The 20,465-nt window shown below is 41.9% G+C and overlaps 1 protein-coding gene across 5 annotated transcripts in view; it reads right to left on the bottom strand.

Annotated features, from left to right (window-relative positions):
• Nucleotides 1-362: 362 nt before the first annotated feature.
• Nucleotides 363-20,465, bottom strand: part of LOC131683498 (uncharacterized) — a 187,055-nt gene continuing 166,952 nt past the window's right edge. For 4 of the 5 annotated variants that reach the window (XM_058965529.1, XM_058965560.1, XM_058965543.1 and 1 more), the window contains 4 exons: nucleotides 15,959-16,156; nucleotides 15,727-15,900; nucleotides 14,517-15,668; nucleotides 363-14,453 (listed from right to left, as the gene is read on the bottom strand). In XM_058965529.1, the coding sequence (XP_058821512.1) occupies nucleotides 14,390-14,453; nucleotides 14,517-15,668; nucleotides 15,727-15,900; nucleotides 15,959-16,156 (1,588 nt within the window). In that variant the 3' untranslated portion in view covers nucleotides 363-14,389. The remainder of the gene's footprint in view (nucleotides 14,454-14,516; nucleotides 15,669-15,726; nucleotides 15,901-15,958; nucleotides 16,157-20,465) is intronic. The other variant, XM_058965552.1, reaches the window with a different exon arrangement.

Here is a 20,465-nt window from a genome sequence, read left to right as displayed (position 1 = left end):
TTCATTCGTGGCGTCATCTTGTAGAACTCAATGCGGCTTTTGTGTCACTGTCACTGTGACGAAGCGTTGCGTTCAGCCCTTAACAACAATCGCACCGCCTACTTACCTCTTCTAGATACAGACACTTTATACACAGACTAGCGAAGTGTCAAAAAGTGCAGCCAAACGAGCATGCGGGTTTTCAGAGGGGAAAAGCAAGAGGAAGCCCATGCAAAGCTTATGGGAGCTTCCGTGATGCCAGTTTACATCCATGGTTGCTAGTTTTACTGTTTTCCTCTCCGCTAGTCTGTTATATAAAGTGTCTATACTTCTAGACATTCTCATATCGGATTCTGCAAAACATTTCCAGCAACGCCAAACACTTCAACATTTTCCTTTCTTTATTCTCTGACTCATACCATTTCACATTTTTTTTTGTCTATAATTATTGTACTTTTATTCGATTCTTACTACAACATATTTTGCTATGTGTGTTTTTTGCTCTGCGTGGGTGTATCTGTTATAGCGGGTAAGTATTAACTGGTCATCTCACTTCAAGGTTATGTTCTTTTTGTAGCATTTTTTCATTGGCTAATAAATAAATTAGGATCCTTCACGGCGACGACGGATGGCGTCTTTGACGCCAACATATTGTATACCTAGTTATATGTGACAAAAACCAACAATAAAAGGCAAAATTCCGAAATCAACCGCGAAGATCTTCTGCTCCTTCTGGTTGCGTTTTTTGCAGGTGCATTTTCAGTGTAGCCTAAATCTCCGTTCCGGTTTGAAACATAGTCTCTTCTAATACAGCGGCACAATAACTGGCATTTTTTTGCTTTGTTTTAATTACGTTTCTTTTAAACTACAGTCTGCTAGTGGCTTCACTATATATATTTTATAATATTTTACTTGCTAGGACTTTCAAAACAAATAGCTAAATTTCACCGATGAGTTTATTTCTTAATTGTTTTTTTATTTGTTGGCTAAGTTTTCTCACTAGACTACCATATATTGGCGATAAAATTCAATAAACGTTCCCGTTCACTTGTTCAACGGGGATTTTTTGTTTTGTTTTCATCCTATTATAACTTTTTTTTTGTCCGAATCTCGCGGACTTTCCAACGTTCGTCTCACTGTTTATATTGAAAGCGGCATTTGCTAGTTCTCGTGTGAAAATGGGGGGAGGCTGAATACATTGATTCGAGGAGAAAACGGGTGTGTTCCAAAACTGTACAACCGGTTTACTGTTTGTGGAATCTTTGGCGGTTTATCCACGCGATGGAGAGTTTTATGTTTTCGGATAGCATAGATCGTACTGGCTACGGCGGATTTGCACTGCGTAAGTGAATCAGGTAGTCTGAGAGGAGTTATTTTAGTTGCGCTTTGAGGTAAGCTAAATGCAACGGAATAACTGACGGGGTTTTTCTATAAATGATTCCCCCAGTAGATTTCAAATGTTGGTAAATATTTTTCTGCACGTATTTTTACTTCATTTCCAGAAATTTTAGTAAGGAGATCAGAGCAGATTGGTAGCGTCACGGTACCGAGTATTCTGAAGACAGCAAGGGATACCGCAAACACGTTGCCGCTAATCGGGAAAGTAAATATATTAAAACTGATCATGAATCGGAGTAGATTTCTGTGTTGAATGAATTATACACGGTAGAGAAAGCAGAAATAAATATCGATACTTCAAATATTTCAACGGTCATGCTGATCAATAATTTCCATTTGAAGCCGGTGGTAATGGTTCTTTTCTTGACAGTGAATTGTGTCTCCGACTGAGGAAGAGCCAGAATTGGACTTCTGTCGGCCCGGTGAGAAGATGTTGTAATTGGCAGCCGTACAGTACACTGAGTGCACAACGTACTGAAATTCAGTCGAAAGCGTCCTAGATCTTCATGTAGTCGCCTAAATGTGGATAAGTACGCGACTGCCGGAGGGTTAAGTATACATGGGAAGAACCTTCATACGGCGCTGAAGGTTACTGTGAACGATGAAGTTGAAGCATATACAGAAAATGTAATTTGACGACTTCTGCGATTGCCGACGAGAAAAACGGCAAATTTTTCACGACAGGTTGTCAAGGTTCCAGTAGCTTTTTTCGACCATTATTGGAAAATCTTGGAGAGATACAATTAGAAACAAGCACAGTTTTTGAAGACAATCAAAGCTCATCCAATCATTTGCGTCGATGGATCGACAATTGACGAGGGCGTGGAAGTGGAAAGTGAGTTGGAATTAGTATGGGTCTCGCCCGTGGACTGCCTTCCACATGCTTTCTCCGTAGAATGCGATTGCCATCACCAAGAAACCTGAAGATTAACACCGACATCTTGTCCGATTCCATCTCGGTCATCAAGGCACTGAAACCCCAGGAGTCAAAGTATCCATTGCATGGTTTGATTGAGCTTTTCTGTGACGGGTTAATCACGCTATGACGAGTCCTCGGCCACAGTGGAATCTGTGGTGACAAGGACGTCAACCACTCAGCAGCATTCGGCTCAAAGAAAACAAAGCTCCCTCACCAATTTTCCCAAAAGTTTCGTTGGGAACCGCGGTTGACAGAGGCCAAATTGCGTCGCTGGGGCAGTAGACAAACTACTAGCGACCGTAACTCGACTATAGCGATAGAAAGAGGCCGAAACACGCGTATAATGTCTAGAACATGAACAGCCTCAGAGCCGATTTGAGGGACATACCGCTGCTGCTCGTTCCGTTCCAGCTGATCTGTCTGGGTCTGCAAAAAACTCATACACGAAACAGCACCAACCTCGGTCCATGGTTAGGAAACCGCTACTCTTGGAATGCTTAAAGTCGGAACAACATATTCCAGACTATCGGGTTCAGTATCTCGATTAACGTTGCATCGGGTTTGGTCCAATTCGGATCCTACTCATTTAGGTCCCAAGTACGAGACGTCGGTACGAAACTAAAAGGCATGGTTAGAGCAGCTCAAAACTTCCTGGTATTACCGGCTTCACTTAGCCAGAGAACAGCAACTATTTCCCGGATTACCTGCAATAAACCCCCGGACCAGTTAAATGAAATCTTCGTCCGAGCTGCTGAAAATAGCATACTCCTTGGAGATTGGCGCTCTAAGATCTCTGAAACAGACATCCATTGAGAAAGCTCTAAACGCTAAGCTTCCGTGATACTACAAACGTTGCCAGAGAGGTAATCAAGGAACCAAAATAGATGATCTGGATGAGTTCTATCGCGGGTAAATGCCCTCATAGCAATAGAAAACAAACGGGTTTCTAACTCGTTGTCAAGGGGAACATGGCTGACGATTTCTGTACTATGTCCACCAACAGCTCTCTCGTCGACCTTCCTGGTACATCTCTGGAAACGATGTAGAGTCCAAGTATCGTTTCTACCGGATATTTACGATACGGCAGAGTTTTAGCAAGGCATTCTCCGATCAAGAACTGACAACACCCCTCGCCGCTGCCCACGGACACTCTACTGAAGAGATTGGGTACTCCGTGCTGCGACAACGCCCACTAACTGGGAAATTAATTTCGCCGGAATATCTTAACCGTATCCTGGATGACCTCCACAATCAAGGAAGGCGGAGAATCTCGAACGCCAAACGAAACCCGTTCCGTGAGACTACTTCCGTACCTCGGAAAGGATTTTGAGCAGATGGTAAATAAATGCCTTATGACCTTCTTGGAGGAGATCTACCGATCCAGAAGCATCCTTCCGGAAAGAATCGGGAACCGTACCTTAATGTTTGAGGGGATATACGCCCCCAGGTAGCACGACCCAATATTGCTAAGTTATACAACACGGTTAACCGAGAAAAAGTGTTCCGACTCAGGACAGTAGCTTGTGGGAATCGACGCTCAACAATTTGGAATATTCGCTGAAGAAAACGGGGACCCCTAAAACCCGTGCTTGTTGTTCCGCTCCAGAGGGTGGGGAAGTCTACGACCCAATTAACAAAATAAAGCTGCAGACAGCGATAAACACCATCGGTAGATGGTCGAAATAGCGAGATATATCTTGGGCGTAGGCAGGTGCTACATCGCTCATTTGTTGCAATTGGCACTACATAGCCATTTCTCGATCAGTCGAACTAAGTGGAACGCTAATTGCTTTTCGCCAGGAACCAGCGATCTTCGGTATTACACAGGATCGCCACCACTTCTTCATGCCGTACTTTCGACCTTTCAAATGAAATTGTGTGAACTGAACAGCAACCGACCTATGGCTTGGAACAGGAGGACCGCTCTCATCATCAGAGGCGCTATTATTCACAGGAAGATGCAATTTACCTCCAAGCACCCCTCCAAGGAGGGACAGCATGCGTCTAGGCCGGTCTGCTTACATCCTTCCACCAAGATTATACTCCAATCCATCCTAAGGTTTCTGCAGAGAACTTCGGCTAACGAATGCATTTTACTACAGACTGCCGTAAGCATATTTCTGGAGAACACCTTCCTCAATTGCACGAACATCAGCTTATCTAGACTACCTAGAGCAGAATCCTCGGTAGAGGTAACCTCAAAAAAGTTCTACCACGTAATAAAAGATTAGTTCACTGACCATGCCCGGAGCTGCACGGACATCCGATCTGGTCGACCGAGTTGGGGTGAAAATCAGGGTGAAACAGGCCTCGCCTTCTGTAAATCTATCCCGATTTATCGGCTGAAATCGCAGCGACTAGTCTAGTGTTGCTCAACAAAACAGATGGCACCCCGACTGCCATACCATCCGATGCCCTGGAAACGGGTCCCGTATATACAGGCCGTCGAAGAGCACAGCAACTGCTTATCAAATTGGTACCCTCCGAGGACCAGAAGTATCCGATGGTACTACTTACTAGTCATTGTTCGCCAGAAGTAATAACCAGGATGTACTTCCGAGTGAAATCAGAAACTCTTGGGCAATGTATGGGAGATTTGAAAATTTTCCAGGTAACAGCCGCGGCACCGCTTATGTGAACCGGAGTTGATTATGCTAGGCCATTTTATCTTAAGCAAGGGCGAGGAAAGGAAGATGGCCATAAAAGCGTATGTTAGTTTATTCGTATATATGTTAACCCATCTTGAACTGGTGAGTTTCATTACTACAGACGGATTTGCATCGATTTGTCGGTCGTAGCGACATCGTTTTCTGACAGTGCAACAAATTTTACTGACACTAGCAAGGATTTGATTGAGCTTAGACAACTATTGAATTCGCAAGCTTTACAAGTATGGTATGGCCACCTTCCTTTCCTCGCCCTTTACCGTAGTCATTAGAAGTGGAATGCGAAAACAATGAAGAATCATTATCTGCAAATTGCTTGCGGAATGTTCCGCACGAAGAAATGAACACTCTCTTACTTCAGATTGAAGCTGAGAATTCGCGATCACTAATACCGACGGATGATGATCCCTTTGACCATGAAGCTCTTAGCGCAGAACGATTTTTGGTAGGCCGATTTCATGGCGGACTAAAGGACGATGCACCATCTAGGTACCAGTTGGTACACAAAAAGAAACAATGTGTTTGGCAACGCTGGTTAGATGAGTACGTTAGAGAGGCAAGTGGATGAATGAGCCGCCGTTTTCACGTCCAGACCTACTGTTAATCGCAATAGAGGACAATGTGCCTCCTCAAATGTGCAAATTGGGTCATATTTCAGAAAGGTAGCAGGGAAAAGCCGGCGCGACTCGAGTTGTGGATATACGAACTAATCACGGATCGTGTCGAAGAGCTAGTACGGAGATAGCTGTATTACCGCATCTATTCAATGATTCTACGACTACTACCAAAACCTGCTATCAAGAACTGCCCAAAGAGATGGATGGAGAGTTTATTTATTTATTTATCACGCACATCAACAGGCCGTACTCGACCCCAATGATGGAAACTTAAACTAATTACATCTAAAAAACTGCAGGAATCGATTTCTCAATGATATACGAGACTAATGAAAGTCGAACAGGTGCGACACACGATTGAAGAGGCGTTGTAGTCCCGTGATAGCGGCATTAGCTGTTTGAATAGTTCGTCGAAACGGCACTCTCAGAAGAACGTTTCCGCGTACCGTTCTGGACCTTGCTTGGATGTTAACTCGCTCTAGTAAATCTGGAGAATCGATGCGTCCTGACAGAAGATCAGAGATGAATAAGGCTCTTGCAGTTTCTCTACGACGCTGGAGAGTATCGAGCTGGATGAGTTGACACCGACTCTCGTAGCTTGGTAGACGAACAGGATCGCGCCAAGGCAGGCGTCGAAGAGCATACCGTATAAATTTTCGTTGAACGCCTTCAATTCGATCGCTGCCGTTCATGTAATTCGGGTTCCAGACCGCCGAACAATACTCCAGCGTAGAGCGCACTAAAAAGCAGTATAGGCTTTCGAGACAGTAAAAGTCTGTAAAGGATTTAGCCGTACGGAAAATGAAGCCCAGGCTTCGCGATGCTTTACCAACAACATACGAAATGTGATTCTTAAATGTAAGTTTCGAATCTAACAGCACTCCAAGATCCTTAACGCAGCTCACCCGGGAAACAAGAGCTCCAGACAAGTTATATTCAAACTCAATGGGATCTTTTTTCTGTAGAACGATATCACAGAACATTTCGCCGGATTCAGAATCATTCGGTTGTTTTCATACCATCTGCTGGAAGTGTCGAATTGCTGCTGCAAATATTGTGCGTCCGATCGGCTCCTAATTCTGTTGAAAATTTTTAGATCATCTGCATACGACAACCGTGGTCCTTTCAGCTGATAGTTTACATCGTTGAAATAGAGAGTGAATATTAATGGTCCGAAATGACTTCCTTGCGGAATACCAGTCGTTGCGGAGAACAGTTTGGAGTATGCATCACCTATGTTCACACTGAGTTGACGGCCAACGAGATAGGATTGAAACCATCGCAGGAGTGATCCACTGAAGCCAAGTTTTTCCAATTATGGATTTATCCCAGTCGAGGTGTTTTCCGAAACCCATGCTTCCCGTCATTATTACGTTCTTGCCGAAAGTCGATGAACTCGCGGAAATACATCCCATCCGGCCAGGTTTCGGCATTGAGAGCCATTTCACGAAGTTGAGGGTCAACACCAATTTTGAAAGAAATGAAATTAAGCCCGCTCAAATTTGCGTCTTTTTTCACTAACTTCTTCACTTCGACCGGATCGTCCGTTGAAAGGCACTCCTTAACCATAGCACCAACCTCAGCTTCGGAAACGGTGGTAGCAATTCGCGACAAGTAAATCCAGCATTTACTAGTAGCGGGTTGAACAGTGATTGTGGGTACCTTTGCTACATCACCCTTTTTCTTGCCACACGTTAGACTGGGGACATCGGATTTAGAAAGAAATTTATCATCCTCCGTCTCGCGAGCACGTTTGGCTTCAGCTCCATTTGGAACGGGCCATGATATGGGAGTTGCAGGCAATGTCGTTGCCAAAGTTAACAATGAACTAGGATCCGACCTGGGTTGAAACCAATTGAACGAAATTCAGCTTTTTTTGCCATATTGGAAGCAATCTAGCTGGTTCGTTTCCTTGGGATCGAAAAAATTTAAAATAGGATATTGTGATCTACAATCGGGTCCCAGAGATGCCGTGTGGATTACTTGAATAGTTCCAAACTTCAAGTCCGGTGACCCTGATAACTTGAACCCTATCACTTGTCTCTTCACTATCGATCAAATTAGCCGCAACTAGTTATATTATACTCATCAAGAAGATTCAAGTACACTTGGTGCTACATGTGGCCTAGTGAAAGACATATACTATTCCTTGGACAGTAAAAAAAATCGATATGAAAAATGCTTTTGATGCAATCGATTACAGTATTTTGGTCCAAAAACTGTAATTTCTGGCTATTGGAGGAATGGTAAAAACCTTAGTATACGTCAGCAAAACGTTGCAATCGGAGATCATGAAAATGAATATCCTCTGCAGTTCCACAAGGCAGCAATCTAGGACCTTTTCTAATTCTACCTATCGTCAACAATACACCGAAGCTGTAGCTAAAAGGGAAATTACGCCTATTCGCAGAATGTTTTTTTTAACACAAACCTTCTATCGTTGAATTGGCCAGAACGAATTATATGCATCGGTATTCTTCTCGCCGTAGACAACTTTCACGTTCTAGTCTAGAAATAAATCAAATACGATCAAAAAGTGGTCAACTTCAACTAGACGCATTCTTTTGCGTCTTGCATTAAAAAATCCTGCACACCCCTACTTTAAAGATGTATGGATGCAGCATCATGTTTGATTTTGACATTTGCTTTTCACTTGTCAGTGGTGGAGTAAAAGGAGCAACGGAGCAAAATTTTGCTCGAGTATCGCGAAAACCCGAATCACCAATTGTTAAATGCGGTTAAATCAACTCTCAGCAGCGTAATTAAGTGTTCGGAAAACGTTTGCCTGCATCCGGGGAAGACTGGATCGGAGGGAAATAGAAGGTTCGAGGCCGCAAAAACGACGAACATAGGGACCAGCAGTTTCAAGCGGAACACCAACCTCTCCGTCCGAGATGTCGTAAGCGAGCTGGCGGAAGTGCCTTCTACAACCGTGCATCGAGCTAAAAACGATCGCAGCGGTTGACTTGCGAGAAGGTGCTGGACGAAATTTGATTACGTGGCACAAAGATGTCGAATGCTACTTCAAGGCAGGTTTTAAACACCTTCCTAGGCGGGGATATTATACGTCAGCTGGAAGAGGAAAGGTAGCAGAAATTTCCCAATACAAAGCTATCGAAGTTCGCAATGAAATGTCTCGTGTGGCAGACTGTCTGTTCCTGTGTCTTGTTGAGCGTCTTCACATTGCAGCCGGGATCACTAACCAGGAAATTTGCTTGCAGAAAGGCCCGGAAAAACCTCTATTGCCTTTCCTCAAGCAACACAATTACTCCGTTCAGCTTTGGCCGGATTTAGCATCTTTCCATTGCGAATAGAGGGCCATGGAGTGGTATACCGCGAATAACGTTCATGAACCCTCCAAACACGCCAGAGAAACTTTTAGGAAAATATTGGGCAGCAGTCAAGCGGCACCTTAAGAAGCCGCGAAAGACAGTTGACAGGGGGATGCAGTTCTAAGCAGGGATGCCAGGTGCACAGATTTATCTGTGTTTCACAGATTTTCAATTTGCTGCAGATTGCGAAAACTGCACAGATTTACACAGTTTTCTAGCTTAACGCACAGATTTCCACAGCTTTCTTCTAGAATGCACAGATTAGCACAAATTTCTCAATTTTTTTGCGCTTGTGCTTAATTTTTGACTCGCGCAAAAACCAAAAAAAAAGGTTGCCACGTCTTGTTTTCAGCCAAATTTGTACGTTTTCCGTGACACAGATAGACACAGATTTTTAAATGGGCCGCGCACAGATTTTTCAAAATATCACCTGGCATCCCTGGTTCTAAGCAAACTGACTTTCCATGGCGAGGAAAGTGACCAAGGAGGCTGTGCAAAATTTGATGGAAGAAATCAAACGAAAGACCCGGCAGTTCACAATCGCTAAACAGGAAGCTTGGGTGAATATCGTTTCCTTATTCTGTGTGAATTGAACATGCACCGGAAACATGATTTGACTTTTTAATAATCGATTTACACACATTCTCGTTTAGCCAATTTTTGATTGTGACACTTTTTACGCAGTCATGAAATAGAAGGAGGTAAACTATGAGCTGGTGCTCACACGTCAACCAACTCAAGAAAATAATTATCTCTTAGTGCCGTTTGCCAAGAAAAATCTCATCGTTTGCTCCGAGAAACTGGTTAATGGAGTTATTTTATACTTACACTCCAAGCTCCAATATTTGGTGGCCATTTTGGGTCCCAATAGTTTGAGACCACATCAACAGTTCAACCACATCAACAGTTAATCACAATATACCCTTGAGATGGATCAACAACGACCAAGCGATCTGTTCCTTACCAGTGTCGATCTGAGATGGGAAAAAGCAATTTATCTATATTTCCAGTAAACATTTCGGCTATATTCCAGACATTGTCCATCCATCTTTTATGATCTATTACTGATGAAGGTTTTTACACATTCTTTGTACTAGTTGTTAAGAAAATCGGTAGCATCCATCAAGTTAAGATAGGTGACCACATTTTCGCTGTATTTTGTCGTAACTCGTACTTTAGTTTTGAAATGTCGCGTCATTTCAGTCTCTTCCTTTGAACTATTTAACTTGGCACCTTACACCGGACTCCCGGCTGACACAGAAATATTCAACCGTGACAGATAGCTCGAATGTTGATATTCTGTCTAGAGCAAGCAAATCATATTATTGGCGAAAAGTCTTTTATGAAGGACTACCGCGTCTACATGCCCGTTCACATTGTTCAGATCGACGGTGTGGTTACCGATTCGAGTTAAGCATGCGTGGGGTGAACGGATTAGCTGTTTCAAGCACTCAGTGCGGAAAAATTGGAAATGGTAATCGCACAGAACAGAAGAAAATTGTATGTCTGTTCAAACTAGCATCACGTGACCTTGGCGGGGGAGAGATGCTGCTTTGCCTATTTACGTCTTCGTCGATAAGGCTCATTGCCTGTTCGCATTCTTTCGAATCGGCGTAATTCTCATCTAGATAAATCTATAATATTGCTAAAAAACAGTTTTAGATATTCAACGAGTTGATTGGGAATTTCGTTTTTAGCGCGTCATCCACTCACTTCAAGGATGTTAGGGAGTTATTGATTTGCCAGATACTTACTGGCGGCATTTCAATCTGCATTTTAGAAGGCAAAAAAGAAACTTAGCATCGTTTTGCCTTCTAAATCAGACCACCCCCTTACAAGACACCCTAAGCATTTCTTTGCTTAAATACTAAAGAAAGCTAAGCCAGCCACCAGGACAAATCGTTATACACTCTCTTGGCTCAAGAAGATTTCGACGCTGTCGATCGCCATGTGAAGACATCTGTTGTTGCCTCTAAAAACTATAGGCGGATGAGATTCTTGTAAAGGCTAGAAATTTTCTCAGAAGTGGCCGCCAAATGAAACAGCTCGAGGAAGCGCTGACGCAAAACCGTTGAATGCAACTCCTGTTATTAAAAATTTTACGTTATTACGTTTTACGATTTTACGGTGTTGCCAGTGCTTCCAGGAACATCAAAACTCGCAAGCGACTCACAATTTCAACCAAAAAAAATTATGTTTTATTTTAAAAAAATAAAACTGTGAACAGGAACGATAAAGTTTGCAATAATTTTCTCTAGTTTTTTATTTTTAATTTGAAGTCTTTGACGTTTAAATTTTTCTGTCATACGACTCAAGCACGTTATTCATACTTTCATCCATTTTACATTTGAGAACAACGTCATTTATTAGAAATTTGGTAGAGTTTTAGTTTTTCTCCAATTTGGTGTTTACATTGGCTTTCTTTTTCAGTGCGGCTTTCGAACAAAGATGTGGTATATACCTGGAAATGACATACTTAATCTGACTTAATTTGTATAAGATATCAAAATTTTGGCGCACGTTGCGGGCCTGCCAAAATCAGCGCTATTTCTTGAAATATTGCAAAATATTATTTGAATTTATCATTATGAAGATGCTCCATCCGTCGCCTTCAAACTCCGCGCTACAACTGATCTTACAGATAAATCTTCTAACTTCAAAAACATTTTATTGTTCGGTTGGTGCTTTATATTGATGGCTCTACCCGAGATACGTTGAGAGTTTTTATATTTTCCACGCCACTTTTGAACGATATTCTGAAATCAGTTTTTGCAATATTTGTGATTCAATACCCACTAGGAGAACATTTTTCTGACAATTGGTGAAAAAATGTGTAATTCCAATTGATACGATAAATGTTACTGATCGAGTAAAAATCATCACTCCTGTTTATTTCCAAAACCTTGAAAAGGCGTACCTGTATTAAAAGTTTTGTCGACGTTTCGAAATTTTGGCAGTTTCAGTCATCTTCAGGGTTAGAACTATTTAGTATTAGTCCAACAACCAGATTTATGAAAATATCCATTGTATCAATCTATCCCGATCCTCGCTATAGTAGTTTTTAATAGCAAACCCGCCGTAACCAGCTGTCGCAGATTTTTTTTCCGCAGGGAAGGTAGCATAAGTTTTCGGTTAACATTTTGGTGATTTTTTTTTTGATCCTGATATGCACCCTACTTATCAACACACATTTTAATAATAGTAAGTTCGGTTGGATTAGTTAAAAAGAATAGATTTTTTTTTGGTTTTGTTCTGCCTTTTCCTAAATCGATTTCAATATGCACTTATCTGTTTATACCCGTTCAAAGATTAGTTGATTAGTTGTTGATTCTTTTTTTGTTTGTTTGTTGGTTTATTTGTTCTTTTTCCCTAGATGTGTGTGAATTGTTGAATTTGGATCTACGAGATTGTATTTTTCGAGAGTAAAGAAGGTTAAAAATAAATTATGTTCTGTCAATAACCGGTGGCATTCGTTTTGTTTTATTTTGATAATGTTTTCTTTTTTCTAATTCTTCTTCGGCATCCATTGAGATCTCTATTCTGTGTTGGCAATGGAAAGTAGTATTGGGTTGTTTGTTGTTTGAAAATGTTGCGCTTTCGATTATAGGGTTAATTTTTTCTTCAAATTTTTGTTACCTTTGTTAGTTCCTAAATAGATAGAGAAAGAGAGTGAGAATAGCTTCTATATGTAGTTGTATAGCTTAAACAACAACCATTTACATGAATATTTTCTTGTGTCAGGAGATTTCGCAGTTTTTTTGTCGTCACGATAAAAATCACTGAACTTGTAACGAATTACTGTTTGATTCTTTGTATAAATATTTACCCTTACTAGGTTGATGGATACGATCGAAAAGTTTCTGAGACCATTCGCCGAATCATGTTCGGGAATTTTTTAACGTCCGGGAATTCTTTCACATCTGTCAAACTAAGCTTCTGCTGAAAAGTTACTAAATTTAGCTCAGATCACAACACTTTTTAGGTATACATACCAATAAACTAGTAGCTTAGCAATGACAGTTCTGATTCAAACACTTTTCATGTCTTCCTTACCGATTCCTACAGTAAATTTCCCATTCCTGTGAAAATATTCCGCTGGTTTTCCTCAGTTTTTTTTTTTGTATATGGTTAATAAGCTTACAGTACGATGAATTAGATGTGACGTTTATTTGTTATGACATTCTTCAAACACGTTTAATGTATGCTGTGCTGTATGTATGCGTGTGCGGGTGTGTTAGCTCGCCTCACAAATAAATCTAATATTTTTTTTTTTTAATGATTTTATATATACTCTTAAGTTTACTTTAGATGCCATTTTCAATCATATTCTATCTGAGAAGTGTTTTTTTCTTAAATTTTCCATTCATTTTACTCAATTTTATTGTTAAGAATATTACACGTCATTGTTTATGTTCAAAAATCTGACTCATTTAGGTTGAGGCAAGTACCTCAGTACACTGCTCATGTATTTATGGGAGTTTGTTGTAATCTGATTTATAGATGGATGAGTTTAGGTAACTGCTTCAGTAGTAGTTTATTTTTTTGTAAAAAAGAAGTAGAGTTCTTTTATTAAACGAGACGAAAGTGTTGTCCAAGCTGTCGATGCACTATTCAAGTATTATCCTTAGTCTCTTGCTACTTCTTGTTCTTTTATTTTATCTCTAACATCTAACGAATTGATTAGTAAGACTCTCTTGTCACTATCAGATTAGCTAAATTAGTTCCAAATTCCCTTTCTCGATATATTTGTTTTAGTAGACTTATGTTAGATTTATTGGAGAAATCTTGTTCTCTCCTGTGAGCCAGAAGCTCTGAACCGTTTGCAGTTCTAAAGCGCCAGCTGTCGTCTAATTCACCATTTTTACTGATGTTAAAAATTACACACATTTTGAGATATCGTCAAATGAAATATATGTAATACACACTGATTTATTTTTGTTCATTTTTATGTTTGAAAACCAGCGCGAATATCTTCTATCCGCTAGATTATTGAACCTAACCTCAAAATCCGAAAGAGATCGAATAGAATTTTTGCGGAATTTAAAACCAATAGTTTTACTTGATACATTCTAGTTTTCATTTGTTGTTTTTTGGGGCTCTCGGATGCATCAAACAGGTAGTTATAGACTCTACGGAACCTTGCTTCGACAAAGTTCGAACTCTTCTCGATCCCTTTCCACTCATATGCTTTTGCTCTGCTTCTTTCCGATTTGAACTGTCATTGCTCGCTTCGAATTGGGGTGAGCAAATTTCACAAAAGAATTGATTCTAGGGCTTGAACCGGAATTCTGTTTGAAATTTGACTCAGCTGGAATCTTTACTCTCTACGCCTACTATTACCATCAACTCTGTATATTAGAAACCAATTTTGACAGTTGAAAAAATAACTCTCCAGTCGACGTTGTTTATCTGCACAATGTCTCTTGAATCGAACGGGGTCCATAACTTTCGCTTGACGGTCGCCATTTACGTTTTTGTTTACAGATAACCCAAAGTCGAATACGTCTTAACGTATGGGGCATCATCAGCGGCCGATTCATCCCTGTAACCGAAAAGTAAACATCAGCACGGACAGTGTTGCCAAACCTCAAAACCAACTACTCACTCATCATCCCACGGGCAAACGGCATTCCCGCCCTTCTTCTCACTATTATCGTCCTCACTTTTCTGCTGCTGCAGTGAATCCCTGTCCCGCTCGCGCCTTTCCCGTCGCTTCTTCCGCTTCACCTGATCCTCGATTATCACAACCGTTGCACCGGCCGACGCTTCCGGTTCCTGTTCCTGTCGTTCGCGTGTCGTGACCACCACCGTTACCGTTTCCGTTCGTTCCGTTTCCGACGGTTCCGTTTCCGGTCCTTCGTCATCTGCTGGGTCCATCTCGACCTCGGCCAACGGAGCAATCGAGGGCGCTGGCGTCGGAGCGGGAGCAACACAACCGGGTACCATGCACTCACCCCCTTCCATCATAATATCGTACTCCGTCTGTTCCAGGGAGGATTGATTCGGTTGCGACAGCGATTCGGATAGGTTGTTATCCTCCGCCAGAGGGGACATATCTTCGGGTGGGTTTGAAATTGTGTGAACCGTTGCCGACTGTCCGGTTTCCTCTTCACCAGTTTCTTCACCGGTAAAGTACACCTGTTGGGACAGAATGCGCGATTTAGCAACGACGACGGACTGGGATAGGATTGATCGTACCTCTTCCGCTTCCTGGCGATCGTCAGCCAACGATTGCTCGCAGGCCACCAACGATTGTCTTCGGCGTTCCTCCTCCTCGGACGAGTTCGCAAAGTAAACACTAATCGTGGGCGGTAGCTTATCCGGGACAGTTTCCCCCCGTTGAGCTCCAGCTTCGCTTTCATCACCTGGCCCGTCCGTTACTTCCATCGGTTTCACATCATCCCTATTCACTTCCGACACAGTCGTAATGTTTGTTTGGGTCGTTACACATGTACACTCACGTTCATTGTTTGTCTTCATTTCGCTAGTTTTCTCTTCAAAAACACTCACAACTTCAACTTCACCTTCCTGCTCGGAAACACTTTCCTTTTTCTGTCGGCCTAGGTTTTCATCCGATACGGTAGGCGAGGCGGCGGCTATGGAATCCTCCCGTTCCTCGAAGCTTGTTGATAGTGAACCTTGCGAAACGTTTCGTGGATAATCAACGGATCGTTGCTGCTGCAGGGTAGGACAAACCGGTTCGCTCGAGTCCGCTCCGGTTGAATTGGCCCGAAGCGCGAACTGAAGGTCGGAGAGTCTGTGGAAAAAATTCCTTCAATATCTTGTACAAATGAGTTAGAATCCGTGATACCTACCTCGGTGCCATCGTCATGGAGGCTCTCCGCTGCTCAGTCACCACAGGTGCCAACCTTTTAGAACTATGGAAATCACTGTCCAACGTATTCTGACGAAGCCCGCAGGACCGTTTCATGCGTTCCGATACATCACTGATATCCGCTGGCCGGATGGTTTCCGCTGCTTTCGTTTTACTAGAAAGATATTACTCATTATCAACACTAATTCTGTTTCCAATTGTCACACTCTTACCTGTTGGAAGGCAACTGAACATCACCCTCATCCCAAGGACACACTGAAACGGAAACCGACGACTCCTTACCGCCGGTAGTAGTAGCAGCACCCCCCGCCTTCGCCGTCGGTGGAGTATCCCAAGGACAGACCGCACTGGCACCGGTTGCCTCCAGCGTTACCTCAAGTGTAGTACCCAGGGGTTTGCCGGTAACTTCCCTGTTTGCGAAAGAAAAGGTGAGAACAGAAAAAAAAGATTCACGTGTGATTGATTGAAGCAGCTTGCCGAGATACCATCGAACCATAGCGAGAAAACAAAACCAATACAGATGAGCTTTCAGAGAAACTTTACACCATCACGAGGTACGTAAGTGTTTGTATGTGAGAGGGTGAGTGTGTCTGTTTGTAGTTGGTTAGTATAATGGGGGTAGTTAGATAATAATAGTCAGCAGGTGAGCGGTAACAACAATGGCGGAACATACGAACGACTAAAAACACGTTTGTTATTTGTTGGGCTATCACCAAGGAGATTTAGAGCGAAACATCAGGTGGAGCAGTTATATTCAGTTGGTGGGTTGAATGTGTTTAAGAACAGCGTAGTAGGCGTGGACAAATAGTAAATATAATAAACATTGTAAGGGTGAGTAGAACAAAAAGTGGATTAGAAAATAAAGTTAGAAACATCAGCTGCGGAACAGATAATAAGCACGAATAATGACCGGTTAGGTCAAAACACCGTAGTAATTCAGGTAACCAACAAGCGATTGAATGTGTGAATATAAGGTATTGAATAAAATAAATGTTAAAAAAAGCATACGTATAAAAATATAAAGAAAAATAGGCTGGTTGATTCTCTAAGAACCATGGAGTTGCATATGACCCCAGCACAAAATCGGTTTAGAGACAGTGTGCCCAGTTACCCTCAAAAACTAACAGTGTCAACTCAGGAACTGGCAGAAATACTGGACTAACTTACGAGTACTGTTTCTATAAAGGTTAAAAATTGCAAGGAAACTCTCACGTGCAAACCAAGTATAGGAGTGGAACCAAGCTTATCGATAACTGCGGTTGAAGGTCATTCGTAAGCTAAAAACCTAATTTCGCTGTTTTAACCCTTATCTTCGAAAAAGCTAAAATTTTACCACAGCAAACAGTGACTAGAAGTGTTGTCGCCCGTAAGTGGTGCGTCCAGGTTCTGACGGAACTTGAAGGCTATATCTCTTGATCAACGATGCGAAACCCATGTGAAAGTCGATTTTGAACAAGTTACGGATCTCAAATACTTCAAAGCTATTGCTCATCACAAGGTTCCTGTCAGATTCAAGTCTATTTTCTCGAATACGTTAACAAAAAAAACATATGATTTGGCAAGGAATCTGTTCGTATGGTCAGAAAATCACCTTTTTTATGACGAATAAGACAATAAATTCGGAAGTTCCCCATAGGTAAGTGTCTTAACAAACGAATTTCACCCTTCATTATGTGTTAATGGCTGTCCACTAGGGTGGGACAAAAAATAGATTCCAGCTCCGAGCAACTTTTTAGGTACCATTTGGGTCCTAGAACAACTGTGCTAATTCTCAGCTCGATCGGTGAAACTATATTTTTGCGCCCACTGTTTAAAGTTTACATGGGATTTTGTATGGGAAAGTTAACTTTTACAAAATAATTCCTCCAGGAGCCGCCCATTACTTCCTAAAAATAAATCGTTATGTGGTTTGTATAGGAAATTTAACAAAGAAACAAAGTCTCGAAAACCACGAAACGATCTGATGCTTGAGAAAAAAGTTATTAAGCAGAAACCGATTGATACTCTGACGATTGATAAAATATTCATTTTTTCTAGCACCACTGCTGTTGGTTGTCCAACTATACGCAATTTTGTTTTAATCCTCTCTTAACGTATCTAAATCGTTTATCTATACTATTTGGCAACTTCGCAAGGTTTTGAGGGATAAATTGAGGCTTCTTTTGTACATAATAAGAGAAAGTTAAAAATTTTGTATATAATTAGACCGTCAGAAGCAGTGATGCTATGAAAACTGAAATTTTCATCAATCTTCAGGGGATCAATCGGTTTTTGCTTAATAACATTTTCCACAAGCATCAGATCGTTTTGCAGTCTTCTAGACTTCGTTTCCTTGACAAATTTCCTATAAAAATCAGACATCTGTTTATTTTTAGGAGATAACGGGCAACTCTTGGAAGAATTAATTTGCAAAAGACAATTTTCCCATACGAAATCCCACGTAAACTTTAAACCGTGGGCGCAAAAATATAGTTTCACCGATCGAGCTAAAAATTTGCAGAGTTGTTCTGGGAGCTAAATGGGACCCAAAAAGTTACTCGGAGCCAAATTTTATTTTTTTTCATATAACCATGTCCCACTCTACTGTCCACTTTCGTTTTAGACACATCTATCCACTTGCCATTACTGCAAGGACGTTCTACAATGATGCAAAACAACTGAATCCACCAAGGTCTCACCAGTGTTACGCCCAATAGAAAAGTATCGGGCGAAAATGAAGCGGAAGCTGAAAATGGAGGGAGCTGTAACCAGTGACGTTGGTCGAATTAAGTTTAATAGAATCTGATGGTTATGACTGCGACAGAAGCAGGTTTTGATCAGCGGCAATAACGGATAAGCGTGAGAATTTCTTCGAAATAACAATGAATGATTTATTTAAGATAATTTCAAGAAAATACAATGTTATAACTTCTGTTTCATACCTAGAAAGTTTTTCGATTGAAAAAAAGCATATTAGATGCACGCTCTTAAAAGAGCCCAACTGCCGTCTGCTATTGACACGGAACGGAACGAATTAATGAAATTCTCTATAAGAGTAAAAAAAACTCCTGCAGTAGAAATTCTGGCAGCGTAGAAACAGCGGTTTAGAGTAACTCACGAAATGCAGACAACAATAATTATAGCGTAAGCAGCACCCATACCTCGATTCGTTGCTAACAAGGCGTAAGCAATTCGTTTTTTTACTGTATCGATATTTGTCGGCTATATTCGGCAAATTTAAGACTAAGAGAATTGAAAGTACTGAAAATTGAAAGACGGATCTGGAGTGAATCGGTTATAAACTTGAAACGGAAAACCTTTGCTAGATATGCTCCTATGTGCATGCTCAAAAGGAAAAGTAAAGATTCTTTGGCCTTCTGCTGGTAGGAGTTGGCCGTTCCATCCAAATCTACCGCGCGATCGGTGTGAGGATATAATACCTACCTATTCTTCATTTTTTTTAAAATTATTTTTCATTTCTCTTCTTCTTAAATTTTTCGAAAATAACCAACCAAAATCGATACAGTTGTACTTTTCGGCAATTAAAATATATCGATGATTCGATTTTTCTTAGCCTCTTTGGCAGCATCGAAACCAGACTGAGCAACCAACAGTGCTAGGAAAATCGAATGGCAGACGCCTTGTTAACAACAAATCGAATATGGGTGTGTCTTACGGGACGAAAAAATTTTGTGGACTAGACGTACAGTGCTCAGCGCCGTCGGAATTGTTTGGGACTGTGTTCCAAAAAAACGTAGGTTGAACTGTTTTGAATGCTACCAACACGGTATTTCTTGCTGCCTGATAAAAGCGCTATCAGAACGTCGATTTTGTCAGATTTTTTTCGACTACTTATTTGACTCTCCGCTGGCATTTTTGGTGGCGAGCACCAACCCCAAGCATCAGCACTGCAACTGCATCAGCGCAATCCATCAGTGTCAGCGGTTTAATTCCTATTGCCTGAATAATTTCCGCAGGGCGCTTTCAGCCTTGGAACAGCTACGTATCTGTTTTTAGCCAGTGCTCCTGAGACAGAAAATGCTCTGCATCCGCCTACTTCGTTACCACCAGCGTACGTAAGTATCTTCCGAAACGGCGAATAACCAGGGGAGGCGTTAGCTGGTGCTTCGACGCACGGCACTGCTTGCTTCGCTTGAACGAGCGGGGATATTCCTATGGGCCTACCATGAAGATACGCCAGAGGTGGCGTAATGGTGGCTCCGGTGACGAATGAAGAACTACTCGCAGTGGCTAATTCCCTAGAAATGAACAAAGCTTCAGGGCCGGATGGAGTTCCAAACAGCGCTCTCAAGGCAGCGATCATAGCGAACCCGAACATGTTCAGGCTAGCTATGCAGAGATGCCTTGACGAGTGCCGCTTCCCCGATAGGTGCACAAGACAGAAATTGGTGCAACCCATCGGCGTACAGACCAATCTGTCTGATCGACACGACTGGCAAATTGCTTGAGAGGATTATCCTCAACAGGCTAACCCCGTACGCAGAAGGTACGGACGGCCTATCAAGCAATCAGTTTGGCTTTCGAAAGGGTAAGTCCACGGTGGACGCTATCAACTCAGTGATAAAGACTGCCGAGATAGCGATCCAGCGAAAAAGGCGAGGCATTCGATACTGTGCGTTAGTGACACTTGACGTGAAGAACGCATTCAACAGCGCAAGCTGGGATGCCATCGCGCTCTCGTTACACCGGCTTAGCCTACCGGTGGGTCTGTACCGGATC

Source organism: Topomyia yanbarensis, chromosome 1 (assembly GCF_030247195.1).
Source record: "Topomyia yanbarensis strain Yona2022 chromosome 1, ASM3024719v1, whole genome shotgun sequence".
NCBI lineage: Eukaryota > Metazoa > Arthropoda > Insecta > Diptera > Culicidae > Topomyia > Topomyia yanbarensis.
This window is presented reverse-complemented; position numbering and strand designations above follow the sequence as displayed.